Source organism: Colias croceus, chromosome 5 (assembly GCF_905220415.1).
Source record: "Colias croceus chromosome 5, ilColCroc2.1".
NCBI classification, from domain to species: domain Eukaryota; kingdom Metazoa; phylum Arthropoda; class Insecta; order Lepidoptera; family Pieridae; genus Colias; species Colias croceus.
The window spans coordinates 7,045,411-7,069,279 of record NC_059541.1 but is presented as its reverse complement, the minus strand read 5'-3'; the positions used below and the strand labels follow the sequence as shown (position 1 = coordinate 7,069,279).

Genomic DNA, 23,869 nt, shown 5'->3' with positions numbered 1-23,869 from the left:
ATTTTTTTATATGTAGAATTTCATAATAGTTCAAACTTCAACTTCCTTTGATATTCAGACGAAGATAAAGTTTGTTGTCTTAAGATAACATATCAATGGTAGTTTTATAAAATTGTTAACCCGAATGCTTTCCATTAGGTCCAGCTTTCTGGGGTCTAATCAACCCAGAGTGGTCGCTATGCAACAAGGGTCGGCGGCAGTCTCCAGTCAACCTCGAACCAGAGAAGTTGCTCTTCGATCCAAACCTACGGTTTTTGCACATAGATAAACATAGGGTACGAAACAGTAAAAATAATTGAGGGGGAGCTTTTATTGCTTGTATATGTGGGTACCTACTTAAATACGTTTATTATACCCACACAAAAGTATAGAAACTTTCAGTGGTTTTTAAAAAAACAGTACTGAATTCTACAACAACCTACAATGAATATTATATTAGTATATGTAGCACAAACACGATTGTTAAAATTGTAAGTAAGTCAAACGTTGAATGTAGGAAAAGAAAAAACAAATGAATGTAGGAAAGTTTTACCTATTTTTGTTTTATACATTCCAAATAGATGAAGATAACAATGTATTCGACAGATAAATGGATTAATAAGCAACACGGGTCACTCGGTAATATTCACCGTGGAAAACGAAACTCGGCATCACATCAATATAACGGGCGGGCCGCTCTCATACAAGTATCAGTTTCACGAGATCCACATACATTATGGCCTCCACGATCAATTCGGCTCAGAACATGCGATTAACGGATATTCTTTCCCCGCTGAGGTAAGCAAATTATTTCATCTTATTATCCACGATACTATCCGTAATGGTCCAATATCTTATAATACGTTTTTATTCGATTTCATTGTTCACAAGGAGAAGTTCGCATCAGCAATTTTATCATATTGTTGTTTGGTCTATACGTGACTGTTATAATTTTGTAGTTTTATTTTATTTCTTTATTCTTTAAATGCCCGGAGCATTTTAAAATCATGAACGTGACAAAGAAAACTGATTATGTGTTATTAAAATGGTACTGGTTCCACGTTTGATATAATTAAACACCGAGAAACGTAACAATGATCCTAATAAATTCATTTACAAAACTCGATTGAAATAAAATCTTGAGGTGCTTTGCTTTGTTACGACGTTTTAAGTGAGTACATTTATATTTATCTCGTAGCCCGTAGGCACATATTATCGATAATAATAAATTCGGTATTGAACATAATTTAATACAATTTTAAGTTTTAAACGTGTACCAATGTTTAAAGACCAAATATTATATTATGACCACGCATACTTGTGTTTTCTATCCAGTAGACTTCACTTCATGACCAAAGTCTTTGAAAATTTTCATCAAAGAGAACTCTGCTGTTAATCTTATACTTTGTTCTAAATAGATTTACTACCTTCAAATAGACCAGAAATGAGAAAATATGTGTTATTTTAACCAACTATTCACTTCACAACCCATTTAATTCTATGTTTTATTCATAATATTAGTGACGCGTTTGAAGGATTTATTTCCAAGTGCGGATAAAGCATATAATATATTGGGAAATACATCTGCCCTCTTTATCAGTAAATTCAAAACACAGACGTCAGCACGTCTAGATGAGTCTGCAATCAATTAGTGCGCATCAATCCGAGTGTTTACTCGGCGTAACTTGAGGATGCAATACGTGTTCTCTAAACACTAATTAAGCTCGTGTTACTGTTAATACTTTCGCTTCCGTTAATTAAGCGTAACTCAACGGCGTGCACTTTAGGAAATTAGACAAGTGTAGACAGCGTGTTTATTAATTTGTTTAAGAGTTTGCGGGTGGTAGGCTTATAGATATATTTTGAACAATTTTATGTACTTCTAGGTAAAGATTGTCTGAGTTATTTGGGATTAAAAAGTAATTATTTTTATTGATAGAATACTGAAATACCCAGCAATAAAAGTAATAATAAGATATTTCGTGGTAAAAATTAATTTGCGTAAGTATGATTTCTGTATGAACGGTTACAGATAATAGCTTGAATTATTTAAATTCCATTTTTCATTTCTGATTGTTTTTTTCTACCCGATAAGCAGACGTTGTTGCAATCAATTTTATATAAAATGAGAAAATTAGTTGAATCAGTCGCCCAACAATTCATCCCACATAAGCATTAGTCTAAAAGCTGCTATTTTTATTGGGTACCTACTCAAAGAAAATTATTATAGTCTTTTAAAAGAACTACAAATAAGAACGAAAATATATCTCGTATAAAATACAATTGTGACAAAAATAACAAAATTAGGAGGTTCTTCAACGCACATACGCATAAAGCGTAATACCGCCAACGCAGCCCAAAATGATTACATTAACCATAAAGTTGACAAACATTTCACGTAAATCTGTTCGTCGCTAAGCCGCAAATAAACATACCTAATACATTAGAATGTTGTCGCGGATTTCTTTCGCAAGTTCAAAAGAAAGTGTAACAGATGTTTTACACGCATGGGCCGCGCGCTCCCTCCGAGCCGGATCCCAAAGTAATCCCGACGAACGACTCTCGGCCAACTGAAGCGTGCCTACTGTTTATTTATGTGACAAATTCTTGCACCGTCAAGTTAAATCCCAAATCATGTGCTTATTCTCCTGTAGATTTAACTCTACGCAATTTACCTTGCTCTTTATTATCAAATTTTATTCCAATGACCCAAGCTTTATTTCAACATTTTTAACAAAGCTCTCTCGCTTTGTATTATGCGAATTGGGAGCGTACAAATATGATTTTCGACATTCAAGATTTCCTTTTGTTACAGATTCAAATATTTGGTTTCAATTCACAGCTGTATTCAAACTTTTCGGAGGCTTTACATAAAGCCCAGGGGATTGTTTCAATTTCTTTACTATTACAGGTACGTACGTGATTTACTTAGAGTTGTATAACAACGCTTGTTTGCGAATTTGAGAACCTCTTTCATTCGACCCCCGTATTTGCAATACGTGTAGGTGTTTATTCAACTTTTGCGTGATTGGTTGAATGCCTAATTTAAAGGCAATTTGCCAATATTATCATACTCTAATAGAATAAGTGAAAAACTAAAAAAAAAAAATGGTTAAATAAGTTGTATGTAATCAATTTTATATTTTTTTTAACTTACACAATATCGCGACAGCTTTTTCAATTATCGACCGACTTCAAAAAAAGGAGGAGGTTCGACTGCATTTTTTTTTTGGTTTGTTAGGTATCTCAGAACAGCTCACAACTTTTGACATGTTGATGATTGAATTTATATTTTTTTTATTTTTATGGCATTCAAATGCTTTATAAATATAAATTTATAAAGAATAGAATAAATTCGATTGCTCAGGCGGGTCACGAGTGGCTGAGTTGGTTAGGCATCCGCCCCGGAATGGCGCGAAGGATGCGGGTTCAAGTCCCGCCTCGTGATCGAATTTTTTCTATTCTTTATAAATTTATATGTTGATGATTCTTTTTCCTTCCGGTTGATTCCATAAAATTTTTTGTCCACTTCTGACCATTCAAAGGCAATGCAGTGTTTTTGTTAAACAAATATGATTACCTAGATAAATTAATTTTTATGTTTATTTTTCGTAGTACTTCATGCCAACTTCAATTGCATGTGTTATATTGCATATGGAAATAAAATGTTGTGACCCTATAAACAAAATAAATTAGGCGCGTATTAAACAATTATGAAATGAATTATATCCTACTAGTGGTCCGCCCCGGCTTCGCCCGTAGTACATATTTCGCAATAAAAGGTAGCCTATGTCCTTTCTCGGGTATCAAAATATCTCCATACCAAATTTCATGCAAATTGGCTCAGTAGTTTAGGCGTGATTGAGTAACAGACTTTCGCATTTATAATCTAAGTATGGATAGCGTGGAGCAGGAATATATTTATTTACGTTTGTGTATTATATTGTTAATCAATAAATCATAGATAATCTGGAAATATATATGAAATAGGTTCCTGTAATGTGAGTTATCGACGGCGTGTTATCACGGCGCCACACCTTTCATAGCTTCACCCAAACTGGGGGTAGTTAATTAAGGAAATTGGAATTTTCTGTGCGCTATTGGATTAGCCGCCGAAGCTATTAGTTCAAATTAAGAACTGTCTGAATACGAAATGCAACTTTTTATTTTCGCCGACACTAAACTTGCAAAGTAATTGCCGTTTTGTATCAATTACTGTTTCCATTAATTGGTTTTTTTAGTTTTCAAACTAGCCTCGTTAGATTGCATGTATCTGTCATCTGATAATCTCAGCCGGTCCTGTTCTTTTTTAGTTATCAGTGTATCGATACATTTTCTGTTAAGATCAAAAATGCAATCAAGACAAATTGTTTCCAATAATAATTTCTAATAAACCTTTAACTTCTCCAAATTGTACGAAAGTAAACCTAAAGAAATTTGGGACTGTTTTTTAAAAAGGACAAATTGGACAACAGACACATTACACAGAAGACATTAGACATTATTTCTCCAACTATTTAGCTTTAAAACAAACAAAAACAAATTCATATTTATCTCTATGTTTCCCTTCAAGTATCTATTGAGAAATTCGTCGAATTCTAATTGTAGGTATCTATTATAATTTATAATGCATTAGCAAGAAGTGCAAGTTCTCCACAACTAACAAATGTAACGTGAATTTCTAGAAATGTTAATCGTGTTTCGAGAACTTACTTGTTAGAGAATATCTGTATTCTAAACAAGGTGCAGCTTTACTTTTGGTTCGTAAAGTTTTTGCTGTGTTGTTCTTACTTGCACTATATTTGATAGCTTTAGGCATTTGAAAATGCAAGGTGGTATTCTTGAAAAGACACGAAATTAACGTCTTTATTTTCATAAATGTAGAGTTTATAATATCATTCCCTATTCCAAAACATTTGAACCAAACATTTTTTATAACTTTATTATCAGCTTATAATATAAATAAGAGAATATTCAAATAGTTTCCTAATAATTCATGCAATTAAAATATTTTTAAAGACATATCTAGATAATCTAGGTATGTCGAGAAAATCATTGATAATATTAGGTACAACCTAAGAGAATATAAGGCAAACATGGATTATATTTTATTTTATTTTTTGTTAGAATATCATATACAATTTATGTTATCTATTATAATAAAAACATAAATTAACAACACCAATAAATATACGACACAAAGCGTGACAAATAATCAATTATGCGCAAAACTTTCCATCGGATGTTTACAGCGGTTCCAAGAAACGAGATCAGTAAAGGCTTTAACGTTTACTTTATAAGTCAGGTTTTCTCCCGAAGTAACTATTCGATCGTTTTACGACTCCCTAATGAAGGCGGGTCCGGTGTTGTCTCTAGGGGACCTTGTTTACACCACGCTCAATGTTCATATTTCGCCCGTGAAATTACACTAAAGAGACGTGCGAAAGCAAGTTTCCCTCTATAACAAAATAGCGGAGAATTTCATATTCCTATAGAATTAATTTGCTGTTGGGTGCATTTTGTGGGTTATATTAATGCATACAATTGCTATTAATTAGTATGCTGCGAGATAGCAAAGTTGTTTAGTTACGAAACTTATACGAATCGAGGTTTCGACAATGATATTATTAAATTTATACAATGTTGTTGTTTTAAGTATCATATCGTATTTCAACAGAAGGTTTACTAAGCACAATGAATTATATTTCCTAAATCATTACAAGGTAAATTGAATATTGATAAAATATTTATTTTCAGCTTGGTGATTTATCTAATCCAGAACTAAGGATTTTAACTGAAGAATTAGAAAACATAAAATACGGAGGTATGAACCAAATATCTATCTACTATAATAAGTGTGTGGTAATGAAAAAACTTTTGTTTTTGGTTAATACATATTTTTATTTACTACTACGTTCTAATTCTCGCAAATATTAGGTGCGGAGATGCCCGTAAACCGTTTATCGGTACGAGGACTACTCCCAGACACGGATTACTACATGACGTACGACGGCTCCACCACCGCGCCCGCCTGCTACGAGACCGTCACGTGGATCATCGTCAATAAACCTATTTATATCACCAAACAACAGGTGAGTCATTTTATTCATATATGTTAATTGGACGTAATATATTTCTATAGCTCAACAAAAATATTGTTGAGTTCGTTCTCCTCATTGTTGAGGTACACCGTACACGCCCAGTAAATTTGCTGATTGTTCCTCTTTTATAATTGAAAATCCGCTTTCGGAGAACTACTGATACACAAAAATATTCACATACCAATTATAAATCCAAAAAATTCAAGAATGATCAACAACACTAACAACCCTTCACAGAATAAACCATTAAAAACTTTCCACACCTGATAACCCGAGAGTTCAGTCAATTATATTTCGATTCAGCGTAGCGTGATAAAAAAAATGTATAGTCAAGCAACTGATTAAAATGTACTTTCAAACATGGCGTAGGCTCCAGCCCTTAACACACATAACTGCAATACCTGAAAATTTCAGTCCCACTGCTACAAACGTGTGCCACTTGTAAATCAAACTGAAAAGCTTTTCAATGTGCACATTCGCGTACGAGTACCCACCGTAGCGGTAATATTCATAAACAAGAACTCAGTAGTTAATTTAAAATTAAGAATAGCAAAATAACATGTGCATTGCTCATATAAATCAGTAACATGCTACTATAAAATTGCGGGATTTCCCGTGAGTTTAATTCTGTATAGTGTTTATTTGGTTTTGTATGTACTGTTCGGATTTGAAATTTGTTTATTTTAAATATTTACCTGGGCTAAATTTTATACGGTTCCTGCTATAATATTATAATTAAAAATTACAACTTTAGTTTTTGTATGAAATTAAAAACTTATCACGCTGAATCTATGAATTTAATATCCCAAAAAGACATACTACTAATTACTCAATAGATGTTTCAAAAAAGGCACCGTTATTATCTCTTTAGTTGTTAACATTAACATAATGATACGACTTCAGTGTTATTATAAATTCTGAAGCTAATAATAATTCTAACATTCCTTTATTCATTTTTATAATACTTGGAAACAATGACCTCTATGAGCAATTAACCAAGGCGTAAAGATGAAATGTTCAGAATTCCGTAGTGATCATTACAGTAACTGTACTAGGAAATACTTAAATGCATTGAGTACATAAAATATTCCATGAAGTTAAGTATTATGAAACAGTTTTGAGTAGTCGGAAAGTTGTGCTTCCAAAAGTTTTCAAGTTTGGAAACTGGAACTACGGTATAAAAATTTAATTTTTATAATTATTTTTAATCTATGATGTTAGCTTTTTTAATTATTATCGTGTTTATAATATTGTTGCCGTATTTGCGCCATAGCATTATTTGTTTAATATACCTAGATGATAGCTGCGTATTCTTTTATATCCTCATATAAACTTACGAATACCTTGTTGCCAACCTATTTACTTCAATTAGTAATTTTATGCATATATGATTTTGTAGCTCAATGTGACAGGTTTGTAAGTAGTGCTTTGAATAGAGATGTAGGTCCTAGATAGCACGCACCCTCGCGGTCGCTTCCAGAGAAACGTGTTTGTGAATTGAGCCATGGCAGAGGCTAGCGTAATAACATTTTCATTTGTGCTCACGCTACAATAAACAACTCACGTCCCTCGCCTTCAGACAAAGACTCCGCCGTGAATTATGTACGTGTTAAAAGTAAACTGAAAGTGCCGCGTTGTATGGCTGTTATTATAAATCATTGTTTATGTTTTCCGTTTGTGTTGGTGGGAAATTAAGTGCCTGCAGAAACTGCTTGCAATCTCGAACTTCAACACCCTGAGGTCTTGTCGAGGATAGCCCTTAACATTTTCACAAACGTTTTTCAATTTCATGTAAACAGTACGTTGCGCTTTCAATCTGGGAGGTGAATAATAATTTGAAATTATTATCGAAAGTTTTATGTAGCGAGTTTGCAGGAGCGGATAATAATGTTACAAAGTTGAATATCGTGAAAATGAGCCTTAACTCGAAATACAATTTCGAGCGGGCCGTGAGCGAAGTAACGATTTTACTCATTTACGGCAATCTGAAAGTTGTTGGCTTTTAGGTGGTGTCTATAATCACAATCAAACGGTTTAATACAGCGTGAATAGCGATGGGTCTGAGATAGGGCGGATCGCGTGCCCCGCTCCCGTTAATCTCGCCGGCTATACCAACACTCTACTAAAACATAAATGGAAGAATTTTCAATTTACCGCAAATCGGTATTTCTGTAGAAAACAAAATTTGTTACACATTGAAAGGCGTGAATTGTAAGAGTACAAAACATTAAATTTATGTTATTTTATTGAGCATAGCATTATAGACTTCAAATACCATTAGGTAGTCTATCGATTTAACGTAATTTTAAAATAATTATCTACTTATGCTACTGATAAATTTTATTTGAATTGAATCTTTTCAGGTAATAGCATTGTATTTTTAATTTTTGAGAAATCATATTTCCTTTAAACTATTAAAATGCACTAAACATAGTGAACTTGTACAGTTGCACGGTCTAAGGCGTCTCATGCAGGGCGACGCTCGTCACCCGAAGGCACCGCTGGGAAACAACTTTAGACCTCCACAACCCTTGCACCACCGCGCTGTAAGGACTAACATCGACTTTGACTTGAGCAAGGTAAATGTTTCAATATGGTGGATTTGTTTATAAATCAATTATAATATGGTGCAACTACCTACTTAGGGTCATAGAAAATAAGATGATGGGAAATAGTAGAGCAATAAAATTGCACATTTAATCATAATATTTATTCAGGTATCAGTAAATTTTTAATAAGTAGGTATATAAAAATGTAATATATTATCTACTATATTATTATGTGATATGGAATTGATTGTCTTTTGCTCACACAATTATTAATTTATTATTGTTTTGTTCTAGTATCCTGGAAAAACTTGTCCAAGTATGCAAAGAAATATGCATTATAAAGGTATGTATCAAAATAATATCATACTTAACACATCTTTGGTAATAATTAAAAACTGCTACTGCAAATTATTTTTCAAGGAAATAAAGTTCAACTTCTTTGGTATGAGGTCGTCATTTAACTTATACTTATAACACCAAGTAATTTTATTATTTTAAATTGAATTGAACAATTCCTAATTAATATAATAAACCCACTTTACATTTTTTATCTCTTCAAAAAATTAATAAATAATTTGTTTGTTTCAGCAAAAACGTGGACACAGTATTGAAATGGAAAGTACCCGGTAGGCATTTGTATTAAAATAAGTATTTAAATTTTGTAGAAGAATAATATTCTGTAAACCTACTACGAACATAAATAAGCCTTTGTATATACTTTTTGTACAGTCTCACTGAAACATTCTGCTTATGATAGACTTGTATTTATAATAAATTGTATTATAGACTTATTGTACTCTAACTTGACTAAAATGTTATATATAAGAGCGCTGGAATTCAATTATGATATAACATGTAGATGTATTAGGATATAAAAATAGAAAGAAATATATGTAATAAATATTCCATTAGTGTTATATTAAATAGAATGATGTAACGGCCTCTTAACATAGGATTCATATTTTCGGATAGATTATTCAGATTGCGCGTGTTAAGTAACTAAATAGTTCAAATATACGTATCTTGCATTATATAAACGGTTTTGTATCCTTTATGCAGGTAGGTAATCTAAAATAGGTAATCCTTTTAACAACCAACTTTGTATTGATAATAGTTAATACCTATTTAAAATATATATTATTTCGCTAACATCTTGTTAAACTTTTAAAATATACGAACTTTTATAATTTAATTGTTTTAGAGCAAATTAAAATGAATTTAGAAAATCATATCATGTAATTGTATGTAAATTATGAAAATTGTATTTCTTTATAAAGCCATGCTGTAAGGTATCTACGGCTTTAATGAAAATTTATTTATGTCATTTATAAAATATTGTTAATATATTAAATACTCCGGCTTCTAAAGGTCTGATATTGTAAGGGTTTTATTTGATTAAATGATAACTCCCGACGCCTTTCCTCATTTGCTTTGAATACAAAGGGTCCCTTTAGAAGTAAATGTTGGAAGAATTATTAGTAGGAAACCCACTTCGGTTTCATTGAACGACCTTTTACCAGATCACAAAGTCAGCGATCACAAGCTTAAAGAATACACCTCTACGTTTTTTCGTCGCAATGGAGCGGAACAGTCTGTTTTAGTGTTCTTCCACTTCTGTGTTTGAATAAAAAGCTCATTTGAATTCTATGAGAATCGAAATTGCTCCCCTTTTCGCCGTAGTAACTTAATTTAATCGAGTTCTATCATGTCTTTTAGATTAGATACTTGAATATTAGTGCTGCGAGAATGGAAAAAAAACTTATTATCAGAGGTGAGCTCTACATGTGGTTTTTTTGAACTTTTGATTACATGTGAAACACATTCAATTGCTCTTTATTAATATAGTTCTTCTGATAAAATATTGCTACAAAATTTTAAAATTTAGGATTGTATAAATAAGAATAAAGTTCTTTCTGATAAAATATGATCTATAACGGTAAGCATCATAAACTACTTACTGCTAACTTCAAGTTTCTAACAGTAGGTAATATAAGAGACCGATAGCTCCTGTTTCAAAAATATCACATATTGCAAGAACCAAAACTAAATTTATAAAGAAATAGGGAACTTACCAGTGCCTACAACGTCACAGTCATATTCCAGAAAATCAAAGCAGAAGGTAAGAGGTCTATTTCACAAGTGAAAGCATGCGTTTGTTTCTAGTGACATTACAATTTAAGTTCAAAAAGGAAGTTAAATATAAATCTCAGAAACATTAAGAAAACCACTAAATTAGAAATCCTACTAAAACAATTATCACATATCAAAAGCTTGTTTTAGAAAATTATTCTAATCATAATCTATACATATAATAAAATCGTAGGAAAGTCAAAACTGTACATTGAATATTTTTTTTAAAGAATACATAATCCATGATCTATAATCGATATAGAAGCCAAAAACACAGTTTTTAGAATTTTTGTCTGTTTGTCTGTTTGTCTGTTTATCTGTTTGTCTGTTTGTCTGTATGTTTGACCGAGCTAATCTCAGAAAGTACTGCATAGATTTACTTCAAATTTTGCATGAATATTCCTTAGAGGTCGGGTGAGGATAGTTTAAACATATTATCATGATATCACCTTCGGGGGAGGAGCTGTGAACCTTTATTTTTCTTACATATTCCGTGTACTACGACAGCGTACAATCTAAAGACTCATGTTTAAATGTTGGTTTCGAGTAAGCCATACTATTATCTAGCTTTACAAAATAAAAACTATGTCATTTACGTAATTTGGGCAGAGAAACAGTTTAATGAATTTAGTAGTATAAAGACAAATTTGAAACAGCGCCATCTATAAGATTTCGTAAAAATCAAATCAATTTACATGTTAACACTACTGAATACACTGTTGAAAATTAATATAATTTAAATATAATCATATTATTTATTTATCTCTTTAACCCATATCTTCCATTCCCTATAAGGTGCGCTTATATTTCGTGTGAATATACTGCATTTTTAAAAGTGAGGGTAAGTAGATGTTTATTATTTTAAGTCAAACTAGACACCATTACAATTAATCTAACATTGATTGTGTTCATTGGTTACATTTTTAAAATCTTCGTGTTTTATAAATTTATAAAGAATAGAAAAAATTCGATTTAATACTTAGGTATATATTCTATAACGGTACGCTCAAACTGTTAATCTACATTTAATTTAGATTATTATTTGAAATACTAAGTAATGTAGAATTTAAATCACATTCATTCATGTTTTCCTCAGATTTTCGATTTTCTCCGATTTTAAGATTTTCTTATCAGAGTTTTCAATTTTAATGTAGTTAAATTTTATAAGAGACAATTAAGAACATTCAAAAATAAAGTGTCACGTATTTTTTTTAAACGACGAATGACCTAAAACGACGTAATCGCGGACGAAGTCGCGGGCAACAGCTAGTGAAATAATAAGTTACAAATTTTGCTAATACTATATAGCTGAAAATAGGTTTATCTGATAGATGCTTTTGCCAATTCTTTTACCGGTACATTCCGAGCGCGGGAACATGGAATTTTCAATGTCCGGTAGTTATCTAGGCGCTTATACTAGGAATAAAATTGGAACTGTTCCCAGGAGTACGAACTTATGTTTTCTTTAACATAATTGTAATTTGAATATATTACTATTATTTTCTTCAAGTCATGTTACTAAGTCTCTAGATAATGAATATTAATAACGCTCTTCATCGCCGTTGTCTAGAATATGGTAACATGATTTTCTCTAGATAATAGCTACAATAATTAATTTAAGAAATGTGTTGATACTAAGAAATCTTATACTCTTTATTCTTGTTATAAATTACCAGGTTTGCTATTAGATATAAACAAAATTATATGAAGATAACTACACAATTGAAAATATAACATTGACTTACATATCTGCAATTATTCAGCTTCGAAAATAGTAACTTGCAATTTGAATGTATTGACGCCCCGTGTATCTATACAAATATTATAAAGAGGAAAGGTTTGATTTTTTGTTTGTTTGTTTGTTTGTATGAATTGAATAGGCTCCGAAACTACTTGGCAGATTTGAAAAATTCTTTCACCATTCGAAAGCTACATTATCCACGAGTAACATAGGCTAGGTTTTATCCCTGAAATCCCACGGGAACGGGAACTATGCGGGTTTTTCTTTGAAAACGCGGGCGAAGCCGCGGGCGGAAAGCTAGTTATTGATAAAGACAATTTACTAACATTAATTTATAAGTCATTTACTAACATAGATGGATATCTGTAATCAAGGTAATTGTTTCAAATAAATAACATACAAATTTACGAATTAATTTACATTCGTTAATCGTACGTGAATAAATTCAATCTAAAAAACTTTATCTCCTAACAAAGTTTCTACAATGAGATTAAAACAGCTGTTTATAGTAAAAACTAACGTAATAAACTTCTAATTAAGATCTATAAATCGCTCGATTTTCCGCGCCGGATCCCGACTGAACCCGCGTTATTGGAAAAGTTTCCGTTCGATCTACCTTAATAGACTTACACAAATTGAGTTCATTAAAAATTATTTTATCTAGCCACGTTTATTATGTTTAAAAGTTGTTGCAGAACGGATGAAGCTAATCGAAAGTTTTATAGAGCATCACTTTTATGGATTTTAATATTTTAATTACTCACATAGAATTTTGAATTTCTATTTTTTTAAATTGAGATTAATAGATAATAATTAATGATTTAGCTCAACAGTTAGTTGTACTATTCAAACTATTCGAGTCTGTAAGTTTTTAGCTAGTAAAAGTCATTGATGCATGATGTAATTATTAAATTATTAAAAACAAAGATATAGGTAGTTAGTTGCCTGTAAAAGGAATATATTATAAATTAACGAAATGATTTATCAAATGAGAACGATCAAGAAATAATAATTAATACTTGTTAAGAAATTTATTTTCCTAAACACCAGTGAACACGTAAATACCTACATACATATTATAATAGTTTTCAAAGATTACGTAGATTCCCCCTCTCACTCTACTTACATATACAATAAAAATTTTACCTATAGGGTACACAGGAATAATAAAAAATAATAATTCAATATTAAAATGAATATAAGAAATCGCAAATCAAATATTACAACTCGACAAACCAATTCACCTACACGAATACGATGAGCAAAGATGTTTACAAAGTCTGCTAAACACTTGTGAAGTGGGGCGCGACTTGAGTGCTCACTTGAAGACGAGTATGAGCTTCACTGTACTTGAGTGTCGAGTTTATTTGCTTTATATTCATCTAGTGTCAGAGATTTAGCGTCACTCAGGTGACGTTGTATGCACTTGTATGCGCTTTTCCTGCATCGGCTAATTATATTATGAAAAAAGTTGTTTTGCTGAGTATAATTTAGATGTTTTATTTACTGATTCATTATGTGAAGTACCACAATTTATAACCAAAAAATAGAGTAGATAATATGTAAGGATACTTGTAACCTAATACAACAACTAAGATATAAAATACAACACGTATTAATTTGGTAAGCTAAAAATGCCAACCTAAGCTATTTCTTTCATACTACATTATTTGAAACTCTTTTCGATGTGATTTTTCTCAGAAAATTCTTCTTAAAATTCCATATATATATTATAGACAATTACAAAACAATATTACCTGTCCATTAATTAATGCCGAAATCTGAATGAGAACTTTTTATACAGAGATGCCTACACTTCACGAGCTGTAAGTACTTAATATTTCACTCAAGTATCAAAAACCATTGAAGGGATCATTATTTACCTGGAAATAAATAAAAAAATTATATATTAGTGATCAAGGAGTTTGCATACCTACTATAATTTTATGAGAATTTATTACTGGTTGATTATTATTATGTATCAGTATCAAACATACTGTATACTCGTTATACATATAATATTATCAATAATACACCTTTATTAAATATGGCAGAAGCTGCAAAAATAGGAACGAAATCTGATATGAAAAGAACAGTAGGTACTAAAATACAGTTGATAAAGTATTATCTTAACTTGCTCTAAATGTCTTCATTTTTAACCCCTTACCGCATACAAAGCCATGTATGGACGACGAAGTTCATGAATTTTTTATAGGCTAACTATAAAAAATATCTAAAAAAACTACCTTACATCTTAAACAGCATATCATCGAGAATTGGAATGTAATTAATTTATACAGTGTAATTATTATCCATCAGATATATTATAGATTTAGTGTAGCGCGTGCGACGGTTTGGGTGCGCGGAAAAAACCGTGATTTTCAAATTAAGATTTCAATATCAAAAAGGTGAGTAAAGCCATGAAAAAAAATATTACTTCTTTCTTTAGTCTTTCTAAAATAAGGTAAAACATTTGGTTTGGTTGTTTTTTTGCTTTAATCATGATTTTTTGTACTTTTCCAAATCTGTCATATTTGGCTTCGTATGCATTCCGTCCAAAATATATTATGTCATATGTGGCTTGGTATGCATTCAAGGATACTTTCACTGATTGTTCCAGTATCGATTCTGGACACTTTTATCTCAATGCTAATGTAAATATCATATCATCATCAATAAATACAGACTCAAGTAAGTATTTGCCACTGTATGATTTTTAATTAGCCGTTTCAGAGCAAATGCGAAAGTCAGGGAAAGCTCTTATTACCAAAAGACGTGGTCGTCTCTCAAGAACTTAGAAACATCGGCATCTCTGGAGTCTCCTTTGTATTCCTGACTCGCCAATTGCCGCAAAAAAGCTACGAAAATCTCCTGCAAGACATCTAGATTTTCACTTTGATTCTGCACGATCTGATGGGATTAGTCATTACCCAATTTGGAAGAAGAACGTCCGTCAGCTATGCCCCTATGCCTATATTGTTCCAATTTCGTTCCTTCACGTTATGTGAAAAATATAACGTGTTTTTATGTTATAATGACAAATGTAATTGTTTTAAGCTATTTCACGAAGTATAAGTTGGCTATGATTCTGGGTTTTATTTAGATATCCATATAAAGTACTAACATTTCGCCCGCGGCCTCGCCCGCATTTTCAAAGAAAACCCCGCATAGTTCCCGTTCCTGTGGGATTCCCGGGATAAAACCTATCCTATGTGTTAGGCCAAGTTACCCTCTATATTATGTGTGCTAAATTTCATTGTTCGGTTCAGTAGTATTTGCGTGAAAGAGTAACAAACAAACACATACACGTATACATCCACCCTCACAAACTTTCGCATTTTTAATATTAGTAGGATAGGATTTATGTAAAGTATATGTAGTATATCAGTTGACTTAGCATTCAGGATACAAGCCTTTTGTTTTGGGGCTTAGCAACCGAGTGTGTGAAATTAGTCCGGAATATATTTTAATTTTATTAATTAGTTACTTTTTTCTAATTGCATATGAAGCCATATATGACAGAAAAAATACAACAAACACTGCATACGAGTCCATATATGGCGCCGTTTCATATTTTCTATAATATAAGTAAATAATTTTTTTTCTCAATTTGATCTCATAATGTAAGGTCTAATAAACACTTTTTTGCAAAAAAATAATTTTTATTTCATCTCCTTAATAATTCATGCAATAAGGGGTTAATTTCTTCAGAAAATAACCTGAAAATTTTTCGTACTTCTCTTATAATATTAGTTACAGAGAGGTAAAATTTGACCGTATGTTGGTAATATAAATAAAAAAACTACATTTCCGATTTTACATATCATTTTACCAAATGAAAAAGACGTTTTTATCAAGAAAATGGCTTTATTTTTAAGGTTTTTATCCCAGTCTAAAAGCTGGGGTGGTTGGCCAGTAAGTATTTAGCTTAGATTACAAAATAAAAGACAGATGGAGCGTTGCCGAACTAAACCGAATAATTTATCGTCATTTTCAATAAAGCTATGTGTGCTGTCATTTCGCCGCTGCACTGTACGTACACGGTGCTTCTGTGTGCGTGTAATGTTGCCAGATATTGAAAAATTTCCCAAATTTTTCCCCGACTACGCAAAAAAGAGGGTTATGTTTTTCGAGTTTATGGATGTATGAATAATATTTCTTTGACACGCCCTGCAGTATAAACCGTTGGACCGATTTTGAGTTGTGAGGTTTCATTGCAATGATCTGAATTATTATGTTAGTGGCGGTAGTGACGTAGGGTATATACATAAATGAGAAGTCAAGTTTTAATTTTTATTTAAATTCTTTTAATACATAAAGTACCTGCCTACTAAAGTTATATATGGACCAAAAAATTGTATTCAATTTTTTATTAAATAAATTACATAAAAAAAGTTTCAATATTAACTACAATAATTATATAATTTTTTATTTTTCATAATATATGAATAAGAATAGCGGTAGTTTTTAGTCGAGAATACGGGACACTTTATTTTCATCATATCCATCATGGAGTTCACATAAATTAAATCGCTAGCGAAAACGACTATGACGTTTTTAAGCTTTATAAAGTAACAAAATAATGTATTATGCTTATTAAAATAATCTAATAATTATCATGAACCTTTAGTGCACTATACAAATAATCACATTCACGATCGAAAAATCCAACAGCATTACCCTGAAGATCCTTTAACCATTTTACCGTTTTACCAATAAAAATGGCAAATTCATTTTCAAAATACTGGCAACATACGTTGAAGTTTTGTATTCCTTCATATCTGTAAAATTATTATTCGTATTAAAGAAATAAATCAGCCAAATAATCTACAGAAAACCTGTGAAACGATGTTTTATCTTTTTTTTTGTTTTCGGGAACAAATTTTACAGCGTTTTATTATCACAAGACGGCATTTTTTTACTAAAATTGCAAACCCTTTTTGACGTATTGCATGACACTATATGCGCTATAGCACTGGTGCAGCGACGTATTTGTTTTTGATTTCGTATTTTCTTTGACAAGGGCGACGGGCGGTTGTCATGCTCCATCTGTACTTTATTTTGTAATCTAAGGTATTTAGATTGTAAATCTTATTTGAGGTTAGCAACACCGCCCTTATTTGTGTCGTTAAGTGACACATGCCGTGAGCCGCCTGCTCGTTTGCCTTTCATTATATTATTATCAAAAAATATACTTATTTTCCCACAATCAAAATTCAAATATATTCTTATATAAGGCTTGAAGGGTCTATTATGCTTCATTTGATGATAACAACTCTGAAATGTAGTACTTGATTTTATTATTAATAATATCCATACTAATATTATAAATGCGAATGTAACTCTGTCTGTCTGTCTGTTACTCAATCACGCCTAAACTACTCAACCAATTTGCATGAAATTTGGTATGGAGATATTTTGATACACGAGAAAGGACATAGGCTACTTTTTATTGCGAAATATGTACCACGGGCGAAGCCGGGGCGGACCACTAGTATTATATGTATAATCCGATACATACATATTCTATAGTCAAAAATAGATCATTATAGCTTCATAGATGTACTGTATTGATCTCGATTTGATGTTGCTGTTATGATTAAACAGTACAGATTTTTCTGAATAGCGTACTGTTACGGCTGAACTGATTTTTTTGCCGGTAGGATCTGAAAGTATTACTGAATAGCGTACTGCGTAGAGTATATTTTCGATTACGTATTTTTATTCTTCAATCGTGTTAGTGTTACCTATAACATCCTTGTTTATTAATAAGAATTTATTTTGTTTACATTATATAAAATATGTAGCCATCCTAGGTACCCATAGAACATAATAAATTATTTGAAAAATATAACAACTTCGTAAGTATGTAAAACAAACATTTCTCATTTCGATCCATAAAAAGAACAGATCACTTCGTGAATAAACAATTTCGCTGGGCAATATTTCACATGAATAACAAAAAGAGGTCTGATGTTGGCACCAAGAGTTGCTAACTTAAAAAATATTCCGCGCGAACAGAATCGACTTTTACCTCACCTAACTCTTTATTTGTGCGGGTGATCCCTCAGGGTAGAAGTTAAAAACAGCTTTCACCGGCCGACGCGTTTGAATAAGTTTCGCTAAAGTTTTATTGAAGTTGTAACTTTGGGCCCGTTTGATATATGTACTTCGGCCATCTGTAGCAGAGGCCCGTCGTGGCCGAAGTTGGTGCACTCGTAAATTATTCAGCCCCTCTTACATGTATACTTGTCGTATACAACTGGGGTTCGTGTAACGTGATTTTTGAAACTCAGTTTTCGCCTTGTACTTTGAATTGTAATTATGTAGTATTACAAAAAGGGGTGACGGTATATATTACTTAAGTCAAAAAAGTTAAAAATACAGTTAAACACAAATTATATCTACACGTCAGTCGTTTTCAGAAATTATAAAAATTATCAATGTAAAATCTTAGATTTGTCTCTTACTTTTTATTCTGATAGTGTAGTAGTTTTCTTTAAACATAACAAGATTGCAAAACACAACACGGATCGTTTTCATCCCCACAGTTTAATTCCGAACCGACCGGACTCCGGAGCAACGGTCAATTCGAATATAAAGTAATAGCTGGAACGGATACTCCAATTGGACTACCTATTTGAAGTTGCAGCATCATTCTCAATGTACAGAAAAGTGCATTTCACAAAGGCTAATAGCATTGCATTCAAGATTCACGCTACAATATCGGCGATAGCGGAAAGCTTCTGGATGGTTCGAGGCGTGAGAACCGGCACACGTGCGGAGTTTATCCCGGATATATTAACACGACGCTACATAATTTTATCCGTCGTGGCCATAAATATCAACTGTAACCACGCTTTTGTTACATAGTACAACCTCTTTTTCATTTGGAAAAAATTTATTATAAACAACAACAAGCTCGTTGTTGAGAACGTACGTATACCTCAAAAAGCTTCGTATTACTTTTTTGAAAATGACGAATTTATAAAATATTTAAATATGATCACTGTAATCGTAATAATTGATGCATGTAATAAAAATATCATGAAATAGTATAATGTAATATACAAAAATTCTATCATAAAATCTTGTAAAAGTTATTTTTACTTTTCATGAAACACCTTACACGGTCTACAGCTACGTAACATACAAATGTATGCTATTTTTGGTTACGAATCGAGTCACGCTCGTACGGAGGAAGATGCTACATCTTCACAGACGACCAGCATTAGGTTGCATATTTAGCTCCTAGTTATCTATTGAATTTATATACGAGTGCGAAGTTATAAATATATTAAACCTATAATATCTTTAGACAAATCTATTTGCACTTTAAAAATATTACCAAGTACCTAGCGATTTTTTAAATTTTATTAATTGCTAATATTTGAATTGAATTTGAGGAAACAAAGGAATGTAATTAAAAGATAATTAAGGATGGGGATGGCATGGCCGGTGCCCGGTGTCCATTCTAATCTCATGTAAAGCAAGATTCGGGAAGGTGCCGCGTGCGAGTTCCCACGGCGCACCACAGACATGAGACGTTTATTAAGCTCTTTCAGTTTTTGTTACCTGCTGAGAGATTTATTACTTTTAATTACACCTCATTGTATGCCACTGTTTTTCCTTCAGCGCTTTATTTAAATATGCAAGCCTTCGCTGCTACACGCCTGGCTATAATATGGATATTGCCTCAAGAATTTCAGAGAAAGCTTTGATTTATGGTCTATTGGACTTATTTAAGAGTATTCATATTTTTGGTTTTATGGCATTCAAATGCTTTATAAATATAAATTTATAAAGAACAGAAAAAATTCGACCACGAGGCGGGACTCGAACCCGCATCCTTTCGCGCCATTCCGGGGCGGATGCTTGACCAACTCAGCCACTCGTGACACGCCAGAGCGATCGATTTATATTTATTTAAGAGTAGATAATATTTTAATTTCATTATATAAAATATATTTTCTTTGAAAACGTATATTGCTTATCATAGATTTAGTTCAAGTTATTTGATTCAGCACTACCTCGTCAAATTTCATGACGTCATGTTCTAATTCTATTAATACATTTAGGTTTAATAATCTCTATTCAATTGTAAACGAGCAAACTAATGAAGCAGGTATACGTGGTCATCGTAATCCGAATGTCGTGCCTAATAAAGATATATAATGAACCGTAATATTCATTCACGGTAGCGTCATTCACATGTGTCCATCCATAAATAGACACTTCACGGTATCAATGATAGAGGCAGAAATATACACATTGTTATAGTACGTGCGTTGTTTAGTGAATCGCAGCCCTCGATCGGTATTCATCGCGACATGGAAGGTTCATTAAAATTCGACGAACAATAAACGCCGGGCCCCCGGGACCAGCGCCGAGTTTCAACCGCGTTTCAATCTGTTACTCGTTATTTCACGTATTAATTGCCATTACTAAAGCCGAATTATATATTATTCACGTGATTGGCGGTTGGTATTAAATGATATTTTAAATATACAATTAAATTTGGAATTTTTTGGTCTTAAATAGAATGATCAACTCGTTAAAAGGTAAGATGACAATAATTTTCAATATAGTTCAAACTTTTGCACAATACGTGTCCACTTTCAATGTTAAGTTTTTCGGAAATGATCTTTTATTTAGCCATGTAATATTGTCTGCATTTGTAAAATTTTAATGCTTAGTAAGGGCAATGTTATAACCCTTATTCATATAAAATATAGTACCTATGACAAAATAAGTTTCAAAGTTATTAATAATTTAAGGCCCATGAAGGTGTATTTTCACTGAAACAAGAAAAGCTTACAGCTATTTACAGGCCAGTGTGACGCCCAAGCCCTGTTTTCAGTATTTAAATTTTCATATCATGATTTCTATTACCATATAGCTCACGGTTAATAAATTTTGTTATTAAATTTAGTTGTTGGTGAAAAATAATACGATAGTTAAAAGAATTATAATAATTTAGTTTTATTGCAAAGTAATTAAGTTTAGAAAATAAGCTCTAGCTCTACTTTGACTACGTAATACTATTCGTATAAAAAACTATTTCTCTGTATAGAGCATCTTAAAAAGTTCCTACACAAAGAAAACACATAAAATGAAAACTACAATAGCAGTAAAATTATCCGTAAAATCGAGACGTGCACTAAACGCATGAAAAGAAATAATAATGTTACACATGTCGACTTTAAACGTGACGGCTGCTCGAAGGCATTGGGCAAGATATTCTCCTGAGCTTAGACGGGCCATTCAAAAGGCGCTCTGAAAGGATACGGGCCGTAAAATAGGATTTCATGCATGCGTTGCTTTGTGTGAACAAATATGTACGGTTGACAACGCGCGACCTTTGCCAATAGTTTCCCAGCTGAAAAATCATTTCCTGCACCTTTTTTTTTCGAATTGCACCCGATTTTTTCACCTCAATAATCCACGTCATTAAGGTAACCTTTTTCTGTTATTTTATGCGCGATAACAATAAGGGCGATGTTAAATATTGCAAAACTAAATGCAGAAACAGTTGGTACCTACTACCTATAATTGGTAAAAGAAATCTACGATTCGTACCTATTCTTCTGTAATAAAAAGCTCTACGTATTTTAGTACTTAATATATTCTACTTTGACTATGTTAAAACTAAAACTATCAATGTATTATTTGAGTACCTACGTAGTGTATAGCTTCCGCATTGTTTTTATTCTATGTTTCAATTGTATTTGTAGCAACAGCGATTGAGTACAATATTAGAAAAATACCGTAATAAGCCCCTTTAATATTACAACTGGTATACTCTAACTGATTACAATTTAACATTAAATAACATATTACAGTTGTTTTAACAAAATCTATAAAATTGTTCAGGTGTAGCGTTCACTGAATATAAAGTAAAAAAGAAAATCTCATCCAGTTTAATTCTCGCTAAGTGCTCAGTAAATGCAAATAAGAGACGAGAAATAGCTTTTTTGTAGTCAACAAAGTATAGCGGATTCATGCAAGGATATTCTCGGAGCAATCAGCAACATATACGTTTGTCAGCAGAGTCCCGCGTGGCCCATAGCAGTGCCGTTTTGAATATTGCATTTAGCAGTGTTGTCTCCCCACTGTCTACTCTTGACAACGGTCTCACTCGCACACCAACTGAAGTATGATTGTATCATAAATTATTTCATTTGGAGCTAACACGAGATGTTTGTGCTAACTTTTTTTGATAGCGTCGTACAATATGTACAGTATGATAATGAGTTGCAATGAATTACATTAATTTGAAAGTTAAATTGATATATAATTTACAGAGTATAAACATGAATATAATGATACTGGACTGGGACTGGTGGTGTGTTTAGTTTCAGATCTCGATTCAGAACCTTGACATTTTATTGACGTTTCATTTCGCAACCGACATTGTTTGCAATTGGATTCCAAACAGTAGTGATCTAAGTTGCTGTTAGTGGAGATTGTGAAGTAACTTAGACGGGACTATGGACCGGAGCGTATCCATTTAACTAATGCATTGTCCGACTATTGGTCTTGGTGCAAACGAGGCACTTTGTTCTGCCGACTAACATATTAGCTACGTTCCTTATTCTAACTAAATCTACGACTTGTAACTGTTTACTCTGGCTGCGCAGTTTAATTATCGTCTCTTGATTAAGTTGTTTGCGCTCACTTTTCTAGTTAGTACAGGTATAATGTTCTTCTATTAATAGTTATGTGTTGTTCTTCTATTAACAGTTTTGGGGCAAAAAGGTTCTGGAATGGAGGCCACGAACTGGACGACGAAGCGTGGGACGACCTCCCACAAGATGGACAGACGACCTGGTTCGAGTGGCAGGGAGCCGCTGGATGCAGGCCGCCGGTGACCGGTCGTACTGGAGATCCTTGAGGGAGGCCTTTGTCCAGCAGTGGACGTCCCACGGCTGAAGCGATTAATAGTTATAAGTTTTTAATACTTGGAAGAATTATCGATACGTAGAAGTATTACGTACATCACTACACAATCGTCAAATGCAGTTTTGAATCGCAACTAACAAATATTGTTCTCTTTCGCGAAAAAAACAAAAGGTTTGGAATACCATAGATTAGAGAAGCGAAATAAATAACGAATTCTTAAACTACTACTTACTACTTGAAATAAATACCTACAGATTTTTCATATTATACTTTGTACTCCTTCCAAAAAAATCTTGATTATCGTTTTAAAATATCATTATTCATAGAAGTACTCTCATTGCATGACGAGCTAAATTAGCTGTTAGAAATGTTTATTGAAAATTCCTTCTAGCCGAAATATCTGTAAACGTAACATATCCAATAGTTACAGCTCTATGTTTATAAATATTACGTACCATAAAGGCCAC

General features: G+C 32.4%; 1 protein-coding gene across 3 annotated transcripts in view; it reads left to right on the top strand.

Moving 5' to 3' along the window:
- LOC123692063 (carbonic anhydrase-related protein 10) overlaps positions 1-9,244 on the top strand; it is a 60,695-nt gene extending 51,451 nt beyond the window's left edge. For 2 of the 3 annotated variants that reach the window (XM_045636698.1, XM_045636697.1), the window contains exons 4-11: positions 139-275; positions 586-777; positions 2,795-2,890; positions 5,737-5,803; positions 5,917-6,071; positions 8,528-8,659; positions 8,924-8,972; positions 9,218-9,244. In XM_045636698.1, coding sequence (XP_045492654.1) covers positions 139-275; positions 586-777; positions 2,795-2,890; positions 5,737-5,803; positions 5,917-6,071; positions 8,528-8,659; positions 8,924-8,972; positions 9,218-9,240 — 851 coding nt within the window. In that variant the 3' untranslated portion in view covers positions 9,241-9,244. The remainder of the gene's footprint in view (positions 1-138; positions 276-585; positions 778-2,794; positions 2,891-5,736; positions 5,804-5,916; positions 6,072-8,527; positions 8,660-8,923; positions 8,973-9,217) is intronic. The other variant, XM_045636699.1, reaches the window with a different exon arrangement.
- The last annotated feature ends 14,625 nt before the right edge of the window (positions 9,245-23,869 follow it).